This window comes from Bos indicus x Bos taurus, chromosome 7 (assembly GCF_003369695.1).
Source record: "Bos indicus x Bos taurus breed Angus x Brahman F1 hybrid chromosome 7, Bos_hybrid_MaternalHap_v2.0, whole genome shotgun sequence".
Lineage (NCBI taxonomy): Eukaryota > Metazoa > Chordata > Mammalia > Artiodactyla > Bovidae > Bos > Bos indicus x Bos taurus.
Genome location: NC_040082.1, coordinates 109,543,652 through 109,566,107, shown reverse-complemented (window position 1 = coordinate 109,566,107; position 22,456 = coordinate 109,543,652). Strand labels below are relative to the sequence as shown.

At 45.8% G+C, this 22,456-nt stretch overlaps 1 protein-coding gene across 1 annotated transcript in view; it reads left to right on the top strand.

Annotated features, from left to right (window-relative positions):
* Positions 1 to 22,456, top strand: part of GFPT2 (glutamine-fructose-6-phosphate transaminase 2) — a 45,446-nt gene that overhangs the window by 19,208 nt on the left and 3,782 nt on the right. The window contains exons 5-16 of the mRNA XM_027548484.1: positions 2,360 to 2,418; positions 3,068 to 3,202; positions 4,892 to 4,953; positions 6,510 to 6,589; positions 7,026 to 7,143; positions 12,426 to 12,589; positions 13,982 to 14,077; positions 14,157 to 14,254; positions 14,526 to 14,646; positions 17,277 to 17,434; positions 17,575 to 17,689; positions 20,484 to 20,611. Coding sequence (XP_027404285.1) covers positions 2,360 to 2,418; positions 3,068 to 3,202; positions 4,892 to 4,953; positions 6,510 to 6,589; positions 7,026 to 7,143; positions 12,426 to 12,589; positions 13,982 to 14,077; positions 14,157 to 14,254; positions 14,526 to 14,646; positions 17,277 to 17,434; positions 17,575 to 17,689; positions 20,484 to 20,611 — 1,334 coding nt within the window. The remainder of the gene's footprint in view (positions 1 to 2,359; positions 2,419 to 3,067; positions 3,203 to 4,891; positions 4,954 to 6,509; positions 6,590 to 7,025; positions 7,144 to 12,425; positions 12,590 to 13,981; positions 14,078 to 14,156; positions 14,255 to 14,525; positions 14,647 to 17,276; positions 17,435 to 17,574; positions 17,690 to 20,483; positions 20,612 to 22,456) is intronic.

Here is a 22,456-nt window from a genome sequence, read left to right as displayed (position 1 = left end):
ACTGGCCCTGTGACGTGTGTGTCAGAATTGATACACTCTCAACACCAACTGGCTTCTCAGCAGCCCTGTCTCTCCTGAGTATCCAACTGGTGACCCTGGGCCCTAGACAGGAGGCAGATTCAACCTGGCCTCCTATCTGCAGATGCCTGTGGGGTAGTGCTGACCCCACGGGCATCCACAGGAACACAGTGGCCCTTCCCACAGATTCTGTTGGCTCTGAGAACCCAGCCTTAGCGGGACTTGGTGGTCCAGAGGGTTGAAGATGTGGGCATTGTTTCTCGATTAGGGACCAGGGCGTTCCAGAGGGCAGAATGCCTGAGGGAAGATTTGAGTTCACTTCTCATCCAGCTGTACCCAGCCCTGCCTCTGAAAAGAGTGGTCCGCGCCAGGGCAGGTAGAAGTGCTGATCTTGTCTGACATCTGAGGTGCCTGCTCCAGTCCTGACCTTCCAACTCCCTCCGCACCATGTCAGCCCCCAGTTGACCTGGGTCCACATAACTTGCCTGAGCCCCCAGGATAGTTCTTTGTGTGGTAGTTCTCTTAAGTGATGCCCCCAGGTCCCTCTCACGCGGGCAGGACTTGTAGGTTTGGAGCTACCGCTGGAAACTCTCAGAGACTCTGTGCTCCGCCCCCAGGGGTGTCAGGGGCTCTGGGAGCAGGACACCCGGGCATATGAGAAGGAGAAAGGGGATAATCTCTGACTCCTTCAAGGGCGACAAAGGTCTGAGACATCATCTACAGGGTCTCCACTCTAGTTTGGGCCTGGTCAGGCCAGAAGCCCCCACAGCCCACACCCAGTCATGATGGGAAGAGTGTCCGGGAGAAAGAATAATTTCTGGAGTTAGCCAGGGCCCCCAACCCCAGGCTGATTCCCAAACACAGCATAATGGAAGTTCTTGCCAAGCATCATATTAGAGCAGGGATCAGATACATAAGAGTCATTGTGGGGTATTTATTGAACATGTTGAACATGTTAGTCACTTCAGTCGTGTCCAACTCTGTGTGACCCCATGGACTTTAGCCCACCAGGCTCCTCTATCCATGGGGATTTTGAAGGCAATAATACTGAAGTGGCTTCCCATTTCCTTGTCCAGGGAATCTTCCTGACCCAGGGATCAAGCCCTGGTCTCCCGCTGCTGCTGCTACTGCTGCTAAGTCGTTTCAGTCGTGTCCGACTCTGTGCGACCCCAGAGACGGCAGCCCACTAGGCTCCCCCGTCCCTGGGATTTTCCAGGCAAGAACCCTGGAGTGGGTTGCCATTTCCTTCTCCCTCACTGCAGGCAGATTCTTTACCATGTGAGCCACCAGGGGTATTTATTGTGTTGGCCAAAAAATTTGTTCTGTAACATCTTAGGGGAAAACCCCAAACGAACTTTTTGGCCCACTCAATTCTATTAACTAAACACTTGACAAGCCTCACTTACTATTAGTTGTTGTGGAAGTCAGGCCACAGGAGATAGCACCTCCCTCGTGCTTTTGCCCCTGTTCACACTGTGGTGCCTAGAGGCACCTCCCTCCTGCCCAGTTTGGAAGGGTGAAGCCTCTTCCAGAGAACGGGAAAGCCCAGTACATGCCTCTCAGCAGAGCAGCCACATCAGCCCCAGCCTTCTGCCCACTCACATGATAGGGTGGACCCCACCTCAGTGCAGACAGTGAGTCTGTGTCCCCAAAGCAGGGAGGCTCCAAGGAGATCCCCCCACACCCAAACTTGGACGTGCCTGCCCTGACTCAGGATGAGTAATTGAAAATAAAACAACTGGGAAATAAGATTTGTAAGATTTCTCTAAGTCATCAGTGATAGCTGAAGAGCATACTTTCAAGGAAGACTTATACCCAAGAGCTGCATTGCATACAAAAATTACACAAAGAAGTCTTTTACAAAGAAAACACAGATTCCTGAAAACAAATTATTGATGTGAAGTTAAGAGAATAGGCTCTGATGAGAGAAAGTGTGACAGGGTTAAGAAAACAACGTGAGGAAACAATGTCACAGTAGATACAAAAAAAACTGGAGAAGGGAGTGGATATGAAGACAGTTAATAGAGAATGAAGGGTTAATCATCTCACTTGACATAAAACCAAAGTCTATTTCATGATATTGTAGCCCACAAATCAGAACTCAGTGCATGGCCAGCCTGATGGATGCTTTTTATCAAAGGAGAAATGTGTTATTTCCTCAGGTTTAAACTAAAGTCATGGCAGATGTCAGTTCTCATGTCTATAAATGAAGTTTGCTCAACACAAGTGTCTGTATAAGCAAAATTCATAGAGTTTCAAACTGTCAAATTGTCTGTCTTCACATCTGACTTGAACTTCATGTCTTCATAACATTTCTCTCTGGACTAAACTTTTCTTCCAGAATTCGTTGTCATCCATAATGGGATCATCACAAATTACAAAGACCTGAGGAAATTTCTGGTAAGATACTTCCCCTGGGTAATGTCTAAGTCAAGTGATATTGGTCTTTCCCAGAAACTTTCCAACCAGCTTATTTCCTGCTGGAAAAAAAGGCAGGGGCGAATTGCCATCCACTCTTGGCCACATCACCACACTGGACACAGACCTTATCCCTAGCTCAGCCTCCTTCCCAGATCTCGCTGGAGGAGAGAGAAGGGCGTTTTCATTTACCTCAAAGGTTGTTTCAGATTCACAGCAGAATCTAAAGAACAAAGTGTATTCACTAAATAACATACCGACTCATACACCAAATGGAATGCAGGGTGGGAAGACAGACGCAAGCGTTTCAAGTATGAAGAGGTTGTGGTATTGGTTGGGAGGTGGTGGATTTGACTCAACGTATTTGATCATTTTGATTGCTACATTTTTTGCAATGTCCAGATTAATTGCAAGGACGAGCTTCTGAGGCTGGATGATCTCAGGGAGGACTACAGTGACTCAGCTGTGTTAGGCTGTGGGATTCAGGCAGACATTTCTCATCCCTTCCCTGTTTTCCTTGTTCTCGTCTTATGTCACTCCAAGGACAAGTCATAAGGGAGGAGAGGGAGCCGGCCAGGCCAGCATTGCACAATGACCGTTATCTGACAGTTTGTCTAACCAAATATTCCAGGAAAGCAAAGGCTATGAGTTTGAGTCAGAAACAGATACAGAAACCATTGCCAAGCTGATTAAATATGTGTTCGACAACAGAGAAACCGAGGACATTACATTTTCAACACTGGTGGAGAGAGTCATTCAGCAGCTGGTAAGTTATAGTTCTCACTTATCTAAATCCTCCCTTCATTCCTTTTCAGTTTTCATCAGCACTTATTAGGCAAACCTGCACCAGGTACCTGAGGATTAAAGATGGCTTATCTACAGTGTCTGGCCTTAAAAGGTTGCATCCTTGTAGATATGGGAGGAGTTCTGAGGTTTTGGTGGGGGAACTGCCCAGGAGAGACCCCTCCTTGGAGGAGGAGGTAGAGTAGGCCCTTGTGGAATGGTGGAGGGAGGAGGAGAGGGCTCCAGACTTGCTAGAGTCCACCTCTGAGCATCAGTGCCATCCATAGCTCCCCCAAGATGGGGGCAGTTTGGAGCCAGTGTTCAGGGCCAAGAGTCTAGAACATCTGGGGTCAGAGGCTTCTTTGGGTGCAAACACTGCAGTTTAAAACATGTGACCCATTGGTCTTTTCGGTCTTTTTTCTTTTTTTTTTAAGTAAGTCTACTGTTAAACCCTTTGCCCTATGACTCCTATCTTAGGGGACCTTAATTTACAAATAAAAGCCTGTCCCATAACTAATGCACAGTGAACCAGTTTAGTTTGCAGCAGAGTATTTCCTCCTTTCCATTTGTAATTTTAAATTTTGGGAATGCATCCCAGTGGTGGCCCTTTTAAATGTCAGCATTGTACCCATAGCAACACAGAGCTCTTTTTGGCAGAGACTGGGAAGAACTTTTCTGTTCAGTCCTACTTCATTGTTGACAAAACCAGCAGGGTGAATATCAGGCTCCTCAGATTCTGTCTAAACCCCCTTCATTTGGGGCAGTTTGAAAGACCCTTAGAGGCCTAGAGTTGCTGGCCCTGGGATATCTCTGGCACACTGGCCATAGCACGAGACCTTGGGTCTGCCCAGGTTCCCAAGTCTTAGAAATCCAGACTGATAGCTGGCTGTACATAAAGTCAAGTAGGGGCCTGGTTAGTATGGATGGTCAGAATGTAGGAGAGAGTTTTGCATCGAGGCTTTAAATAGGGAGAATGTTTGGAGTCTTGAGTTAGGAGAGCTATATTCTAATTCTGGTTTGCACAAACCAACAAGGTAAGACACAGAGTCGTTATTGCCAAAGAAATAATAATTATAACAACTCATGCTTCCGTACGTCAGGCACTGTTCTAGGCACTTAAAACGCTTTGGCTCACAGAAACCGCACAAGATAGCCATGAGGCACAAAGAAGGCTGAAACGATTGCCCAGTTTAGGGGAAAAGCCAGAATTTGAACCCAGGTACTAACGTGTGTTGAGCTAAACGTAGGTCCTAGTTTAGCCCCTTTAATCCTCATGATTGCTCCCTGAGGAGGTACAGTCCCTGAGGCCCAGGGCAGCACCCCTGGCTGCAGTTCTCATTTCCTGAGGTTCTGGCTGCGCAGTCCACATAGCTCATCACAGAGCCAGAAACTGTTCCTTCTGGGCCTGGACAGGGTGATTCGTATTGCTCACGATGAAATCCACAAGTTCCAGTCTTTGGCACTTGATTGTGGTATGGTCGGTTTCTCTTTCCCTTCCTAATATCCCTGTGCACATGCCGTCCTGTATTCAGTACCCTGAGTGAGTGACCCCAGGACCGCCTGCAGTGAATAGGCCCCAGGAGAGCTGTCTGGACTCGTGGACTGACAGGGCTGCAGCAGCCTAGCTTAGCCAGAGTAAGTTGTTCCTCACTGTCCTTTCTTGTCTTTTCAGGAAGGCGCATTTGCCTTGGTTTTCAAGAGCATCCACTACCCTGGAGAAGCCGTGGCCACAAGGTAAGGCGGAATACACTGACATTTCCAGTTACAAATAAATAAAATCGCTTAGCTTGAGGCACAAGGTAGGAGCAGGGCTTTTGGCAGAGTGGAAGGGACTAAGGGACAGCCGTGGCTGGAATTTCTGAGTAATTAAAAGAGAAACTAGAAAATTGGATATTTATTTGAAATCTCTAGATTTTTTTTAGGAATTGACAACAAATTCAAACTAAAAATAAAATTGTATAGCGAGGGCAGATCCAGGTTTCAGGTCAGTTTCAGAAATTCCCTTTAGAAAAAGTATGTAAAATTATGAACATGAAATCAGGAACACAAATGAATGTTGATTTGAGTCCAGTAAAGAAGAGGCCTTGAAAGCCAGGAGCTTAAACTTCATCACCTTCACGCCGGGTGTGACCCAAGAGTCAGCTGAGAAGCCTGGGTCAGCCCACACGTCCTTCTGTCAGAGCCCTGTGCTGTGCGGCCCCCAGTACTGTGTGGGTCACACAAGCGGGTGTGTGAGTGCCGTCATGTAACCACCCACCTGTGCATCCACCATTTGTCTATCTACCTGTTCATCTGTTCGTCCCTTCTGTCCATCCACAGTCAATCTGACCATCTACCCATTCATCTATCCATCACTCCAACTAATATTTGTGGACACTTACTGTGTGCTGAGCTGGGGACTCAGGGCCACCAGACCCTTAAGGACGGGACAGTTGTGCAGGAGGACAGAGCTGGGCTGAGAATGTTCTCTGTGATGGGGGCTGGGAGGCAGTGCACAGAGGGCCCAAGGAGAAGCAGGTGTTGGCCTGGGTAAGGCAGGCCAAGAAACCAGCGTGAGCAAAAAGCTCAGAGCCTCGAGTGAGGGATCTGCAGTTATGCCAGGGTGGTGACAGGGAGGGGCACTGGTGGGACTTAAGGCTCCTCTAGTCTCAGTGGGTACTTACTGACACCTTCTATGTGCCAGGCATGGGTGACAGCAGCGAACAAGGTTGTTTGGACACTACCCCGTGAAACCCAAGAGCTGGTGGGGAGTTGGGAGGTGGGCAGAGGCTCAGCTCTGTAGGATCTAGGGTGCCCTGTGGTTGCAGGCTTCCTGCTGAAGGTATCGGGGAGCCATGGAGAATGTACCTGTGGCTCAGACCATCACAATATCAAGGCAGGACATTGTGTGAATGTACTATAATTTTATTTTTTCTGGATCAGGAACTAAACTGCCATTTGGAATTTAAGTCTTTCAAATTATAGAATTATAAAATGCTAGTTGGTCCCTGCCACATTTTGAAACTCCTTTTAAAATCTATTATCAAAAAAAAATAAAATAAAATCTATTATCATGATGTTACTATTTTGAATGCAGAAGAAGGTAGTGTGAAGAAGCAATAAAGCTTTATTTTTCTAAATTATCTATAATTAGTGGTTCTATAACTTCTGGGACAATCTTTGGGATGTCCTGGGGTTACTTTGCCCTAGGAAGGGGGCTTGATGTGGATACCATCTCATGTTCAGAGGACACCCAGCCCAGCCCAGAGTGTCAAGGCAATAGGTAATTCAGTTCCCTCTTATCCTTACAGGAGAGGCAGTCCCCTACTCATCGGAGTAAGGAGCAAATACAAACTCTCCACAGAACAGATCCCCGTCTTATATAGGACACGTAAGTTTCTTGAGAAGGACTTGAGCAGCACGACACTGTTCCGAAGGCAGCAGCTCCCCTCAGAGGCAGGATGCGTCCCTTCACTCTGCTGGGACCAGGTCCAAACGGTTTTCATGCAACTGAGACTTGTCTCCATGTTTTCAAAAGCTTTTTATCATGTATATTTTCAAATTTGCACACAAGCCACGGGAGCCGCATGTGGTTCTGTTACCATAAAGGCAACCATGTCCTGATTTGAGTGTTGATTTGGTTTGTTTTGTTAGCAGTCAATTCAGAGCTCTTCCTATTTGGAGATCTTTTACACAATTTGGCTGATACAGACAAAGCTAAAACTTGCACATTTCTGCACACGTATTCAAAGGGGAAACTGGCTTCTTCCTGTTGTTCAGAGGAAATAGTTTGAACAGGATTTGTGATCCTTCCCTTCATTTTCTAGGCAATATTGAGAATGTGAAGAATATCTGTAAAACAAGGATGAAGAGGCTGGACAGCTCGACCTGCCTTCACGCTGTGGGCAATAAAGCAGTGGAATTCTTTTTTGCTTCTGATGCAAGGTAGCTAGACCTTGTTTCCTTTCTTTCCTGCTGCTGCTAAGTCACTTCAGTCGTGTCCGACTCTGTGTGACCCCATAGAAGGCAGCCCACCAGGCTCCCCCGTCCCTGGGATTCTCCAGGCAAGAACATTGGAGTGGGTTGCCATTTCCTTCTCCAATGCATGAAAGTGAAGAGTGAAAGTGAAGTCACTCAGGTGTGTCCGACCCTCAGCGACCCCATGGACTGCAGCCTACCAGGCTCCTCCATCCATGGGATTTTCCAGGCAGAAGTACTGGAGTGGGGTGCCATCCTTTCTTTCCAAGGATGATGTAATCAAGAAAGACTGGCTGAACACCCTCCTTTCTTACTTACCCCCGACTTGAGCTGTTTTCTCAAGGCTCAGCAAGGGGGAGAGGTGATGGCCCTCCCGAGGGAGTCCTCGTCCAGTGACCACTTTTGGCCTGGCTGGCATCAGCACCCCTGCTGGCCAAAGGCGAAGCCCACTGATCTAACAACATGTGGGGCTGTACGGAATAATTGAATTAGTTGCCAACATTGTAAAACTGGGAAATTTTCCATAAAAATCTAAACATCTAACTTTCCTGGAAAACCAGCAGATTTGAGCACACCAGACAGCTCCCTCCAGTCCTTCCTGGGGCCATTCAAAGGCTGCTCCCTTTAGATGGGGCAAGTGTCTCCAGACCTTCGGTCCTTCCTGAACCTTGCCTGCCTTTACCAGCGTCTGACCATTCATAAAAGAGCCAAGATTGAGGGTTCTGGCCCAAAGGATCCCAAAGTCCATGTTCTCATCAGTACACCAAACAGTAATTCTGAAACTTGAGGAAGTACGCTTCATGCCCATTTTAGTGTATCCCAAAAATGGATACACACAAATACACTCAGAAAAGACAACAGCACTTTCCTGCTGGTTGAAATAGAAAACCATCATGTGCGCTTAGTCGCTCAGTCATGTCCGACTCTTTGCAAGTCCATGGACTGTAGCCTGCCAGGCTCCTCTGTCCATGCGGATGCTCCAGGCAAGAACACTGGAGTGGGTTGCCATGCCCTCCTCCAGGGGATCTTCCCAATCCAGGAATCAAACTGGGTCTCCTGCATTGCAGGCAGATTCTTTACCAGCTGAGCCACCAGGGAAGCCCTAGAAAACCATCATAAACCACCACCTCCTTTATCTAAATCTTTATTATGCCTTTTTTCCCACCACCCTCTGGTAGGGCCTTGATGCGAAGCAGAAGGACACCAGGTGAGGCCTCCTGGGAAACGTGAAGTAACAGCAGCTGCAGCCCAGGCGGCAAGGCCTATTTCAGCCCCAGCCAGCATTGTACTTAATGCTGGTTAGGAAAGGGCAGCAGTTCCCAAACTGTGTTTCTTAGTGCACCATTTCAATGAGAAACTAATATTTCAATGGTTCTAAGACATATAGTTATCTCATAGATTTTAGTATCTACAAGTGAAAGTGAAAGTCGCTCAGTCGTGTCCGACTCTGCGACCCCATGGACTATCCCCATGAAATTCTCCAGGCCAGGATACTGGAGTGGGTAGCCTTTCCCTTCTTCAGGGGATCTTCCCTACCCAGGAATCGAACCCAGGTCTCCCACATTGCAGGCGGATTCTTTACCAGCTGAGCCACAAGGGAAGCCCAGTATCTACGAGTAGCATCTTACAATTATAATTTGCTATAGTGCAAGGAGATCCAACCAGTCCATTCTGTAGGAGATCAGCCCTGAGATTCCTTTGGAAGGACTGATGCTAAAGCTGAAACTCCAGTACTTTGGCCACCTCATGCGAAGAGTTGACTCATTGGAAAAGACTCTGATGCTGGGTGGGATTGGGGGCAGGAGGAGAAGGGGACGACAGAGGATGAGATGGCTGGATGGCATCACTGACTCGATGGACGTGAGTCTGAGTGAACTCCAGGAGTTGGTGATGGACAGGGAGGCCTGGCGTGCTGCAATTCATGGGGTCACAAAGAGTCGGACACGACTGAGTGACTGATCTGATCTGATCTGATAGTTTTAATTTTTTAGAAGTACATAAAATAATCACAACCTTAAGATCAATATTACCTTATATTCATTGAAGTATGGTAGATGTTTCTCAAAAAGAAAAGCCATAAGTACATGCAAGAGTAAGCAATTATTTATAGGCAATATGATTATACACTTTTGTATGATTATATAAAACCCACCTGAAAGGCTGTCAGAAGTAATACTCATGGCTCTTCAGAATATAAAGATGTGGAAACTTGACATCCCAGCAGTAGCCACTTTGCTGTCAGCTCAATGAGATGGGTATTAGGGGACCACATCAACCCTGTCCCCCACTCATGTCTCCATAAGTGACTGGTACGGCTGGCTCTCAGCAAACCTTTGTTGAATGGAAAAAAGTAATCTATTTACCATGGCTGGAAAAAAAAAAAAAGTTGTACTCCCTTAAAATAAATTTAAATAAAAATAATTCAGAATCTGTTTGGAGAAGACTGCAAAAGTTTACCATAAGAAACGAGAGCTGAACACAGGGAGAGATTCCACATTCCTTGGTAGGAAAGTCATGTCCGACTCTTTGCAACTCCATGGACGATACAGTCCATGGAATTCTCCAGGCCAGAATACTGCAGTGGGTAGCCGTTCCCTTCTCCAGGAGATCTTCCCAACCCGGGAATCGAACCCAGGTCTCCCATGTTGCAGGTGGATTCTTTACCGTCTGAACCACCAGGAAAGCCCAAGAATACTGGAGTGAGTAGCCTATCCCTTTTCCAGCAGTTCTTCCTGACCCAGGAATTGAACTGGGGTCTCCTGCATTGCAGGCGGATTCTTTACCAGCTGAGCTACCAGGGCAGCCCTAAAATAAATTTAAATAAAAATAATTCAGAACCTATTTGGAAAAGACTGCAAAAACTTACCATGAGAAACAAGAAGAGATTTGAATAAAGGGAGAGATTATCACATTCCTTGGTAGGAAGGCTTAATATTATTATGAAGACATTAATTGGTTTACAGTTAATTTAATAATTTCAAATTATTTTTAAAGAAATTGACTCTTCTTAAATTAATCTGTAAATTCAATGCTGTCATTAAATCTCTGACATTCCTTTGTTTGTGTACGTTTTTGGAACTTAAAAAAGTGATTCTACAGTGTACTGTGTATAGATGAAAAAGTACATATTGGAAAATAAGAGTGGCGGAGGTGACCCTCTCGTATATGAAAGCATGCTGTGGCGCTCTCGTGACAACAGTGACCAGCATGCACTGTGCACTTACAGCTGGACACTGTGCAGAGGGCTTTACCAAGACTCTCCCGTGCAGTCGTCACGACAGGCCTCTGGAGAAGACACAGTGGTCACCTTCCATTTTGAAGTTGAGGAGCCCAGGACGGGCTTAGAGGGGTCATGTCTGTGCTGTCCAAGGCCACAGGCTGGTAAAAGACAGGGATGAGGACTCCACCTCAGGTCTAACTCCTGGACCTATAATCTTGATGACTCCCTATCCATTCTGTAAATTAAAACAATGATTATATTTAAACATGCAGATTATATGCACACGTAAATCAAACACACATATTAAGCCCTGTCTGAAGGAAAGTACAGTGTAAGCAGTATTTCTTTATTGGAGATTGAATCAGGCCATTTTTACTTCTTCCTCTTGTTGACTGTGTTTTCTGCTTTTTATTCAAAGAACATGTATTGTTTAAAATATTTTTTCTAGTGCAAGGGCTTTCCATACTACTTTATCTTTCTTCACTAGGATCTGGAAATGCCTCTCTTAGAGCCATAAACTTGATTGTTTTCTCTTTTTAACTTTGCACCAGAAGTTTTAAGTGCTCATTTTTCTGCACAGGGTACATATTGTGTAGCACTTGGTGGCATGAGTGTTTTTTTCTCTCATGGTCCTTCAAGTACCACCTTCATAGTGTTAAGTGTTAGTCGCTCAGTCATGTCTAACTCTTTGCAACCCCATGGACTATAGCCTGCCAGGCTAGACTGTCCATGGAATTCTCCAGGCAGGAATACTGGAGTGGGTAGCCATTCCCTTCTCCAGGGGATCTTCCTGACCCAGGGCTCTCCTGCATTTGCAGGCAAATTCTTTACTGTCTGAACCACCAGGAAAGCCCGCCTTCATGGCTTTTGCCGTATCTGTGTACCACCTGTACTGTTGATTACCTTTCTTTTTCATTTACCATCTCAAGGGAAAAATCATTATTACTTTCCACACAGAGAAAGTTAGTTTGAAAATAAACACAGTGACTGCACATTTCATTAATGGATAGATCTTATATTACTTTCCACACAGAGAAAGTTAGTTTAAAAATAAACACAGTGACTGCACATTTCATTAATGGATAGATCTTATAGTTACCTTTAAGTTCCCCCCCTTTGCTTGCATGCATGTGTATGTGTGTATAAGAGAAGTCATTTGTCCGAATGAGTTTCCCTCTAAATGGATTTTGTTGTGTGCCTCCTCCATGTTCTTCTGTATTTCCTGCAAACAGGAGTTTACAGGTATCTAGAAGCTTGATCATCAGGTTTGATTTTTTTTTTTTTTTGGCAAGACTATTGAATAGGTAGTGTGTACTTCCATCAGAAGGCACTAAGTTTCATTGTCTTTTTGTAGTCTTGTTAAAATCCGCATCACCGGCCTCTTTCATCCATTATAAAGCAGCTCTCAGATTTTCATCTCTTCGTGTCAGTAGCCACTAATAGACCTTGATTAGGGCTATTAACAATTATAAGTTCATAATAAGTTGATTATTATAATTCTGTCAGTCCTTCTTTATTAGCTGTGTTTCCCCCCTATAAAGAGAAACTTGCCTTCTTAAAATGTGGTTATTCTGAAAGATAGATCATTTGGAAAGGCAAGATAAATGTTCATACTTTCCCTTTATGATTCAGAATAATGTGTTAGTTCTTGAACATTCTCCAAAGTTGACGTTGTTTGGATCCTGGTTTGAAGAAAACAATTATAAAAGGACATCTATGAGATTATTGGGGAAATTTGAACATACTGGATATTTGATGATATGGAGGAATAACTATTACTCTTAGACGTGATAATGGTATTTGAGTAGGATTACAAAATAATTCTTATCTTTTAGAGCTATAAGCCAAAAGGTTTACAGATGATTTGATGTCTGGGTCTGGCTTAAGGGGCGGGAGCTATGAATTAGTGTAAATATGGCATATCGTAAAGTGCAATTCAGTGCTACTGATACGGACCCACAATTGAGACGCAGTGAGTAAGTGTCAAGGGTGGGCCCTGTCTCTGACACCCATTTTTTCCTTGCTCCAGTGCTATCATAGAGCACACCAACCGGGTCATCTTCCTTGAGGATGATGACATTGCCGCAGTGGCTGATGGGAAACTCTCTATTCACCGGGTCAAGCGTTTGGCTAGTGATGACCCATCTCGAGCCATCCAGACCTTGCAGATGGAATTGCAGCAAATCATGAAAGGCAAGTGTCTTTTGAGAGTCCCTGTGCAGCAACCTCAGGGGCATGTACTCTGTGAGGGAGACTCTCTTCCCTATCCAGGGTGGGCACCACAGCCTTCCTGCCTGCCCTAAGCACTGGGGTGGGGCTGCAGGTGGTCTGTGGTTCATGCAGCTCAGGATTGTGGGGTGCCTGGCCTGGCTACTCCAAAGGGAACTTCTGACTGTGTTCAGGTACCAGGTCTTCCTGCTTGATCTGACCCCAGTCCATCAACTACCTCCCTTTAGAACTCTCTAGGACACATTCCTACAGGCCTGCAGTAACAGGAGACTGTGGACTACTCTCTCCTTGCCAGGGGAGCCCGTCTTCCTGCACCCACACTGGTCTTCCTGCACACTCTTCTCCACAGGTCCACCGGGGTAAACTTTTAAGAGCGTGAATCATACCCTCTTATCCTGCTGCATAAAGCCCTCCGATGGCTTCCCACTGCTCCTTGAATAAAACCCTCCCAGCAACAGCCCACAACCACCCACACCCAGCCGGGCACCACCTCATGCAACCCTTTCTCACTATGCCTCTGTCTGCCCATCCCGCCCTCCTCACCGTTGCTCAGACAAGTTGAATGCTTACTTACCTGCAGGGGGTACTCACTCAGCTTCTCACAGGACCAGCTTCTTTTAATCATTTCCCGTGAAACGTCACTCCCTCAGAGAGCCCTTCCCTGATCTGTATCTGCAGCGGCCCCTACCTATCCTCACTTGCTCTATTTGCTTCATGTCACTCTTTCTATAAGTCCTCTGCGGAGGGCAGCATTCAGAGATGCTGCAATGCTGGACATCATGCATCTGTTTGTCACAGAGGGCACTCCCAGCCCGTCTGCACACCTGTTGACAGGCATCAGGCATAACACCTGTCAGGAGGTCTGGGATAGTATCTGGTTTCATTCAGATCAGAGCCCTGGAAAAATGGTCTTTTTCAAAAGGTGTTTTTCTTTTTTGTTTCAGTACAGAAGTTAGGAGTGTATTTGGTTTTGAAAAGTGGTCTATTTCCTTAGACTTGCTTCATGTGCACTTTCCTAAGTAGGGGGGTAGTAGGAAGTAAAGCATCGTACTTTCTTGTGGCCTTGCTAAGAGGAGCATGGCCCAGGAAGGCCAGCCACGCATCTGTTGCTTACATCCCTCCCTCCCTCAAGCTGCAGGGTATGATATGCACACTGAAGACAGTAATCATGCCTGACCTGACTCATCACCATGAGTCTCAGATGGGACAATACCTGGAGATACCCTTCGTAATCTGTAGTGGCCTATATACGTGTCCCTGTGACTGCATAACAACTTTTCTTCTTGATTAAAAGCTAAGCAGTGGTAGTGTAACAAAATTAAAATTGACTCATCTTGTTGATGTTTGTTTGACCAGGTAACTTCAGTGCATTTATGCAAAAGGAGATATTTGAACAGCCAGAATCCGTTTTCAATACCATGAGAGGTCGAGTGAATTTTGAGACCAACACAGGTAATCCCTCATCCGAGCCCTAGGCCTATGCGTGGTCCCTGTGTTGTGTCAGCATTAATGCCCTGCGTGTGTCCTGCAGTGCTCCTGGGTGGCTTGAAAGACCACTTGAAGGAGATCAGACGATGCCGACGGCTCATTGTGATTGGCTGTGGGACCAGCTACCACGCCGCTGTGGCCGTAAGTGCGACAGGCTGGACCCTCGACAGTGCCTGGGAGGCAGTGTCGGCTAGGGCAAGATGAGTCTTAGATCCTGTCCTGTGTCTGGGCTTCCAAATTCGTTGCCATGAGCCAGTATGAGAACTGGCGTGGAGCCCTTTCTCCTGCAGTTTGGCGTGTGAATGCCTGAATTTCCCTGCCCACCTGTACGCAGTGGTGTCTTAGAAGCTCAGCTGTCTTTGTCCCTGTAGTGTCCATAACTGACTTTAGTTCCCTTTTTTGTTGGCTTTAGACGCGGCAAGTTTTGGAGGAACTGACCGAGCTCCCCGTGATGGTTGAACTTGCTAGTGATTTTCTGGACAGGAACACACCTGTGTTCAGGGATGACGTTTGCTTTTTCATAAGCCAGTCAGGTAAGGGTTGTGGTTTTCAGTAGCTCACCTCAGGACTCTGTCCTCTCGGTGAGGCACTGCACAGCTCCTCGCCTCCTCCATCCAGCGACATTCTCTGCACACAGATTGTGTGCCACATACTCTGAGGCACAGGGTCATTTAACCCTCAGAGCCATCAACTGCTGTCCCATTTTATGAGGAGGGCCATGCAGCAAAGTTTTTCCTTCTCCTGACATTCCAAGTCCAGGACTTAAGAGCCTCCTCACTGAGGTACTCATAAATGTGTGCTGGGTTTAAATTAGAGGAAAGTTTCATCATGCTACTGGTTGATCGTACCTTTAAGAACTGTTTGGGCACCAGCAATCCAGCAGTAGGAGGCATAGACACTGTTCACATGTAGAGAGTCCAGACTACCCTCTCCCAGCTCAGGAAACCCTGTCTGGGTGCCTTTCTAACATTCTGGAGCGTTTGCTCCAGCTCAAGGCAGGACAGGGGGTCAGAGAGGTGATCCACAGCCATGTGCTTGGAACTCATATGCATGAGCTCTGGGAAAATTCTTATAACACTTAACTATGCAGAATTCCAAACCTTTATAGAAGAAAGACACATGAGGAAGCGCCTAGGCTAAGCAGTTATGTTATGAAATACCTCACCCATTTTGTATTATCAAAGCCACTTTAACCTCTCCCTTTCATTAGGTTATTTAAAAGTCAATATCAAACATGTTATTTTATCCATAAATATTTCAAAACGTATCTATAAATGATAAAAGAAAAAATATAGCACCAGTGTCATTATCACAACTGCAGCATTAACAGAATGCCCTCGTATCTTTTTATGCTGTTTTCAGTTTGAATTTTTAATAGTATTTCCATTTCAGTGACAAGCTAAGAAAAACTAATGCTGACATACCCACTATCTAGCTGACCACCTCATTCCCAGGTGCTGCCCTCTAACTTCAGTTGCCACTTACCTTTGGGTTTATAATTCTGTCAGAGCCTAAAAATGTTTCGTGAATTGGTGGGAGCCACTAACCAAAGAATGGAGGTGCATTTAATGTGGAAATAATGCAGTTTTACCTTATGAGTGACTTCATAGAAGGGGGTTAAAGTTTCATTTTGTTTAGCTCTTTACATTAAAATTTTTTAAACTATCAAAAATGGGGACACTGATGAATATAGATCTGTCCCCAGCTCCCAGCCCTGGCCCCCACTGGTGCTGAGAAAGGGCCATGTGGCCCATTGTGCTAGATGCAAGTCTGAGTGGAAACAGGAGAGGAGCAGTGGGCCGCAGTTCCAGCCAGCACTGGAACAAAGTCAGGGCAGCAGAGCCAAGAGTGGTGGCTGTGTGGACACTGAATGTTTGATTTTATGTTCTGCATCATGTCTAATTTCACTTGAGTTCTTTAGGACTTACCAACAGGGACTTCTTGCCAGTTTATTCATGAACCTATTTAAATTTTTTTTTTTCAATAAAAATAATTTGAGTCCACACTCGGAGGCTACAAGAAATGTTTTCCTTTAAAACAAGATCTGTTTGAGAAGCACTATTTAGGAGCATTCTTGCTTTTTAAATATTAAATTTCAGCCCATTCTGAATGAGGTCGTTTAGAGTCCAAAAAAGAATACTGGGAGCCAGGCCCAAGCCAGGCCTACTCCATCACCCACAGCTAATTGGCCTTGATCAAGTGAAGCATTGATTTCCTCCGTCTCTGAACACCTCATCCTAAAAGGGAAATGGAGATGATGCCTCCCATCAGGGAGGAGTTGTCATGAGAATTCAGTGAGACAGTGGATGAGAAACTACTTGTCACATAAATAGTAGCAAAATCTTGAATCTGAGAATCCACCAGGGCACAAGGCCAGACAGAGTGGGTTAAATAGGAAATGGGAAGTGAGATAACAAGAGTAAGTATAAACCACTCTGTCTTACAATTCAAGAAAAATTAGAGAAGACCAGGGACAAGAGAGTCTTAAGCCATTTTTAGAAAAACATGTCTCACATATTTTTCATGAAAACCTCAATTATGGAATTTAAATGTTCTGTTTAACATTCAATCACACACAAACTTTTAATAAATTCCTTCCAAGTTAGTTCCACTTACGAATCAGCTTTCATCTTCTAATTACAGAAATGATCACAGTAAACCACATTAACTGCATTACTAAACACCCAAGTGATCAAGTGATTCCCATCTGCCTCTGTGGTTGCGGTCCCCATGTGGAGGCCCCATCCAGTTGAATAATTTACCAATTTTCGTGAGAAAGGTTTTAACATCCCTAGAACATGCACTTCACACTAAAGGGTAAAATGAGAAGTGATAAATTAATTTCAAACTTTGAATCCAAATCCCCACGAATGTTTTATTTCCTATTTACTTTTAAGTCTAAAGAATTCTCCTTTTTTCAAGATCTAAGTGCTAATTGTGTCTCTGGCATTAGCAACCCTTAAATAAAGAACATCTTACATTAAAAAAGAGAGAGAATCAACTAGAAAAAATTATTGAGCACACATTTTCCATTCTAAGCACACACAAACTGTGTCTGGGCACCAATTTCTGCCTGAGAGCCAGAAGTAAATGAGTCAGGGGTGGAGGTTAAGGCTGGCAGAGCCACATAGCTGTGAACTGAAAAGAAGGACCTGTGTTGCAGGGGAGACTGCAGACACCCTCCTGGCACTGCGCTACTGCAAGGACCGCCGAGCTCTGACCGTGGGCGTCACCAACACCGTGGGCAGCTCCATCTCCCGCGAGACGGACTGCGGCGTCCACATCAACGCAGGGCCGGAGATCGGTGTGGCCAGCACTAAGGTAGGAGCCACGTGGGCACCCACGGGAGGGCCTCCGCTGGGTGGGTGGTCCTGGAGGGGAGCCCCGGGATCTGTCTCATCTTGAGTGGTCACCACATGCACATCGCCCGAGTTCTGCCAGCACCACTGTTCTGTCCTCAGGCTTACACCAGTCAGTTCATCTCCTTGGTGATGTTTGGTTTGATGATGTCTGAAGACCGCATTTCACTGCAAAACAGAAGGCGAGAGATCATCCATGGCCTGAAATCTCTACCCGGTATGTTCCAGAGCTCACCTGCACATTGTCAAATCCTGTAGACTGTTCCTGGCTGCTCCTTTGCCTGACTCTCTGCATAAATGATACTGTTAATCATTCCTTTCTCCTCAAAACTTCTCCTTACTGCTAAACTCCTGTAGCAGCCCCTCACTGGGCCAAGATTCCAGTCCACACTTGTCCTCAGGCTGCGGAGCCCTGCACGCTGGGCCCCTGTGCCTCTGACCCATTCCAGCTCCTTTCCTCTCCGGGGCCTCCCTCACCAACCTTCTGGTCTGAAGCAATGCTGAGCGCTTTTTACCAGAAGACATTTGTCCTGGCTCTTTCTTCTACCAAAACCCTCTTCCTCCAGCTCTTCATATGACAAACAGCTCCCGTCACCCAAGTCTTAGCTCAAAAATCACCTCCTGAGACCCTCCTTGGCAACCCTAATAGGGGCCTTAATCCCTGCTTGCTGCTGCTGCTGCTTAGTCAATCAGTCATGTCCAACTCTGTGCAACCCCATGGATTGTATCTTACCAGGCTCCTTGGTGCATGGAATTCTTCAGGCAAGAGTACTGGAGTTGGTCGCCATGCCCTCCTCCAGGGGATTTTCTCAACCCAGCAATTGAACCAGGTCTCCTGCATTGCAGGCAGAATCTTTACCACTGAGCCACCAAGGAAGCCCAATCCCCTGCTTAGCTCTCTATAAAACAGGAGCCCATTTCTTTTCTTTATATCACATGCCATGATTTGAAATTGCCTGTTCTTCTGTGTATTGACCTGTCTTCCCCAGCCGTGTCAACTTAGCGAGCACCAACCCTATCTGTCAGAGTCACTGCTGGTTTCCAGGTGTCCAGCCAGGGCAGACAATCAGTAGTTGCTCAGGAAACACACAAGGAGTGAATGGCCCCAAGGCTCTTCTGGGTGGAGCCATTCCCAGTCTTACTAGAGTTTCTTCTGGAACCAAGGGCAAAGAGAAGGCAGTGAGGGAAAACCACTGGGTAACCATGCAAGGCCTCAGGGTCTGAATCTGACCAAGACAACATGCTAAAAATTTTCTTTTATTAACAAGAAATAAAAAATTTTCTTTTATTAAATTTTTATTAAAATTTTCTTTATTACCAAGAAAAGTGTTTTAACTTTAAGCCAGGTAATAGTCCTGCAAGAACAGGACTCTCTTCCGGTAAGTGGGCAGTTATCAAGATGTGACCCAAAGATCCTGGGGGCATAGAAGACCCTTTCAGTGAAAACTATTTTTGTAGTAATGAGGTTTTTATGGTAAAGAGGACGCTTTGCTTCCTCACTGTGTGGACACCTGCAGTGGCCCTGGTGGCCACCACTGGTACTCTTAGCAGAGTCTTCAGGGCCGAGGCAGCACAACGTTCTCATGACCAAAATGCAACAGCTTCACTTAGGGGTGTCTCTGATTATGTGGCAAAATGCATTAATCTTACTAAATTGTAACACTTTTTAGTATTCTATGTGACAAATAGGAGGTATGTAGCAAGTGCTTCTGCTGCACCCTGAAGTCTGATGGTGGGTCCAGAGGAAAGCACCCTGTGGTTGACTGAGTAGCAAGCTGAGTTGGTACTTGGCAGACATTTTCTCAAAAGTGAACCGAGTTAGCCCCAAACTTCGAGAAAAGCTGATGATAGTATCCATTGCCGATGATAACCTTTGAGCTTTCAACCAAAACAGTATCTGGAAAACTTGTAGCTGTCAGCTCGAGTGTGATGGCCTCCCAATACTCAAAAACATCTCTGATACGCCCACTGTGATTTTAACAAGTCTTATTTAAAAAAAAAAAAAAATTTTGTAACGCATGTGTCCATTTTTGGAAGATTTGAATAACCCAGTGAACCAATATTTTGCAAATGGCCAATGCAGTGTTGCAAAATTATGCACATGTAAAAGATCCATTTAAGTAAGTACACAATAGACTAATACATTTTAAGTTGACAAAGTAGGAAATTTTTATTAATATGATCTCCCATTTAAGAGATTGTCACTTCTTAAGTTTGTTGTAATATCAAAGACATTCACAATTATTTGAAAAAGTTATTTAAATACTCGTTCTCCAACTACAAATTTGTGAGGCCAGATTTTCTTAAACCAAAAAACATATTGCAATGGATTGAGTGAGGAAACAGAGAAGAGAATCTGTCTTCTATGAAAAAGTCAGGCATTAAGGATTTACAGAAATGTAAAACAGTGCCACTCTGCTCACTGTTTGTTTGTTTGTTTGTTTTAATTTCATGCTTAAATCGTTACTTATAAATGAGTGAGTAACTAATTTTCTCAGTTTCTAATCTGGTAAATATTGATAGATAAAACCCACAAAAATAAAGGCTCTTAGAAATTCACAATAAATTTTAAGATTATAAAGGAATCCTGAGACCAAAGAGTTTGAGAAGTGCTGGTCCATCTCACACAGGCTTTTTCCAGACACAGCACATGGCCAGATGAGGGGTGTTAATCTGGAGTGTCAGCTCTGGCTGGCCAGCTGGAGGTTTAGCCTCACTGATCCTCTGTTGTCTTGCCTGTAAAATGGAGCAAGAAATAACACTTCGCTGCTTACCTTCTGTGCTCAGGAAAATATGAGCACAAATATGAACCACCATCACAATAAAATCCTAGCCAATAACACAAGCTGTTTCCCATAATCTGCATTTAATTTTTTTTTAATGCAAGGGAGACAAGCGTGTAACCGAGGTGAGTTCGGAAGCCTTGTCTTATACACCGTGACTTTTCTTTGTGAATCTTGCTTTATAATTGGTGTGACTGGCTCTCCCCCTCTGCTGTGTGCCTGACTTAGAGCTGATCAAGGAGGTGCTGTCCCTGGATGAGAAGATCCACGACCTGGCCCTGGAGCTCTACACACAAAGGTCACTTCTGGTCATGGGGCGAGGCTACAACTATGCCACATGCCTGGAAGGAGCCCTGGTGAGCACCCTCTGCCCAACCCCCTCCTCCACTGGCCCCTGAGTGAGGGCAGGTGCGGGAGACACCCCAGGAAACCCACAGGAAGGAGGAAGGGCGTTGGGCTGGGAGGGCATCGCTCTCTGACCCAGTGTTCCAGCCCTGCTGACATGGAGATGCAGGCTCCTAGTCTCCTGCAGAGAGCGGCTGGGTTCCCGAGAGCCCTGGGGTGTTCGCCTGCACCAGGCGCTATCTGGGATAGCCCATTCATACCTCATGAGCATCTTCTGAGAGACTGGCAGTTATTGTTCACATTTGACCCAGGAGGAAATTGAGCCTCCAAAAAATTCACCTTGCTCAAGATTACATAGTAGAAGTGATCAACATAAAATTCAAACTCAGTTTAAAAAAAAAATTTTGCTTTTTTCTATTACCACAAGAAGTCTGTGTGGGAGGATTTGGGCACACCAGAACTGCAGGGTAAAGTCTCTACACAGTTTCCCCTGTTACTCCTCAATCTGCTGAGGTGAGGTGAGATCCTGCAGGAGATAGCATAGAAAGCCCTGCGTTTTTTTATATCAATGACTGGCTGTTTTGCCCACTGCAGCAATAAAGATGTGGCTTGAGAGAAAGCTGATGGAGTAGGGGCAAGATACCAGGACCACAGGGCTACTAAGAGGGCGGAAGGAGATGTACAGAGACCCGAGCCTAGAGCTTGCCTTACTCACTATCCACTTGCTGTTTACGGATCAGATGATCAAGCAAGGTAAATTGGAGACAGTGTCAGAAGTGTGGCAGCATCTATAACTCAGCTAGACTCCCCTCCTCTCCCTGTGGGAGCAACTGCCTATACCCCCCACCACCCCCATTTGGAAGAATGACGCCACCAGTGGGAAACAGAGTATTATAGGAGGCAGGGCGTTGGGGTGCGGTGCTAGCCCTGAGTTGCCAGACTGCAGGAAGCTTCAGCTCCCACATCCTTCCAGTGCAGATTCTGGCACCTGTGAGGGGCCAAGTACACAGCTTCTCAGGAGCAATAGACTTAATGCTCGGGTGGGGCACCCTCTTGGTACCCCACAGCCATGCCTCTGCTGTCTATTGTGGGGTGCTCAGCTGCAGCTCCTGAGCGTGCTGGTGAAAGATGCATATTCAACTGTGTCTCCAAGTTAGTCCTGGAGGAAAGAAAGAAGCTTTTACACTACTGCTGGCACAAGTCCGTGGCCCCTCTGTGGTATCTTGGGTACAGTACTTCCGCCGTCTGCAGCATCCAGAGCGGAGCCGCACTTCTGACAATGTTTCCCTGACCCAAGTAGTTCTAGGGGAGTTGAGCAATGTTTTCTTCGACACTTTCACTAGTTCAATGACGTGGGTTTAATAGTAACTGAAAAAAAAAAGGATCTCTCTAAACATAGGGGGAAAACTCCATTAACACCCCAGTGTGTGTCATTTTGCTTGATAGTTAAGTTGGAGCAACACTTTAGAAGTTATTAATCGTCTAGAATTGAGGGATCGGTTAATCAGATAATTAAATGAAGGTGTAGAATACAATGCCATCATTACAAACTATGACTGTTAGGGAAACCATGGGGCTGGCTCAAAAGGGAAGGGGACAAGCTAGACTGATACTGACTTGCCCATCATGGTGGGGGCAGGGTGGCTGTGCCCCAGAGCTCGACTGAGGACACAAGCTGTGTGCTGGGTTTTGTGCATGCACTAGGCAGCAGGTAACCCTCTTCCCTGGGCCTGGCCTCACTGGCTACCCTCAGTACCACTGACCACTCCTGTATGTCCATCTGCCTTGTGGGCCTCAGCTCTCTGCTCCCTGGATCATCCTTCCCCTGGCTTCCCTTTCTCCCCACTGGATGATCT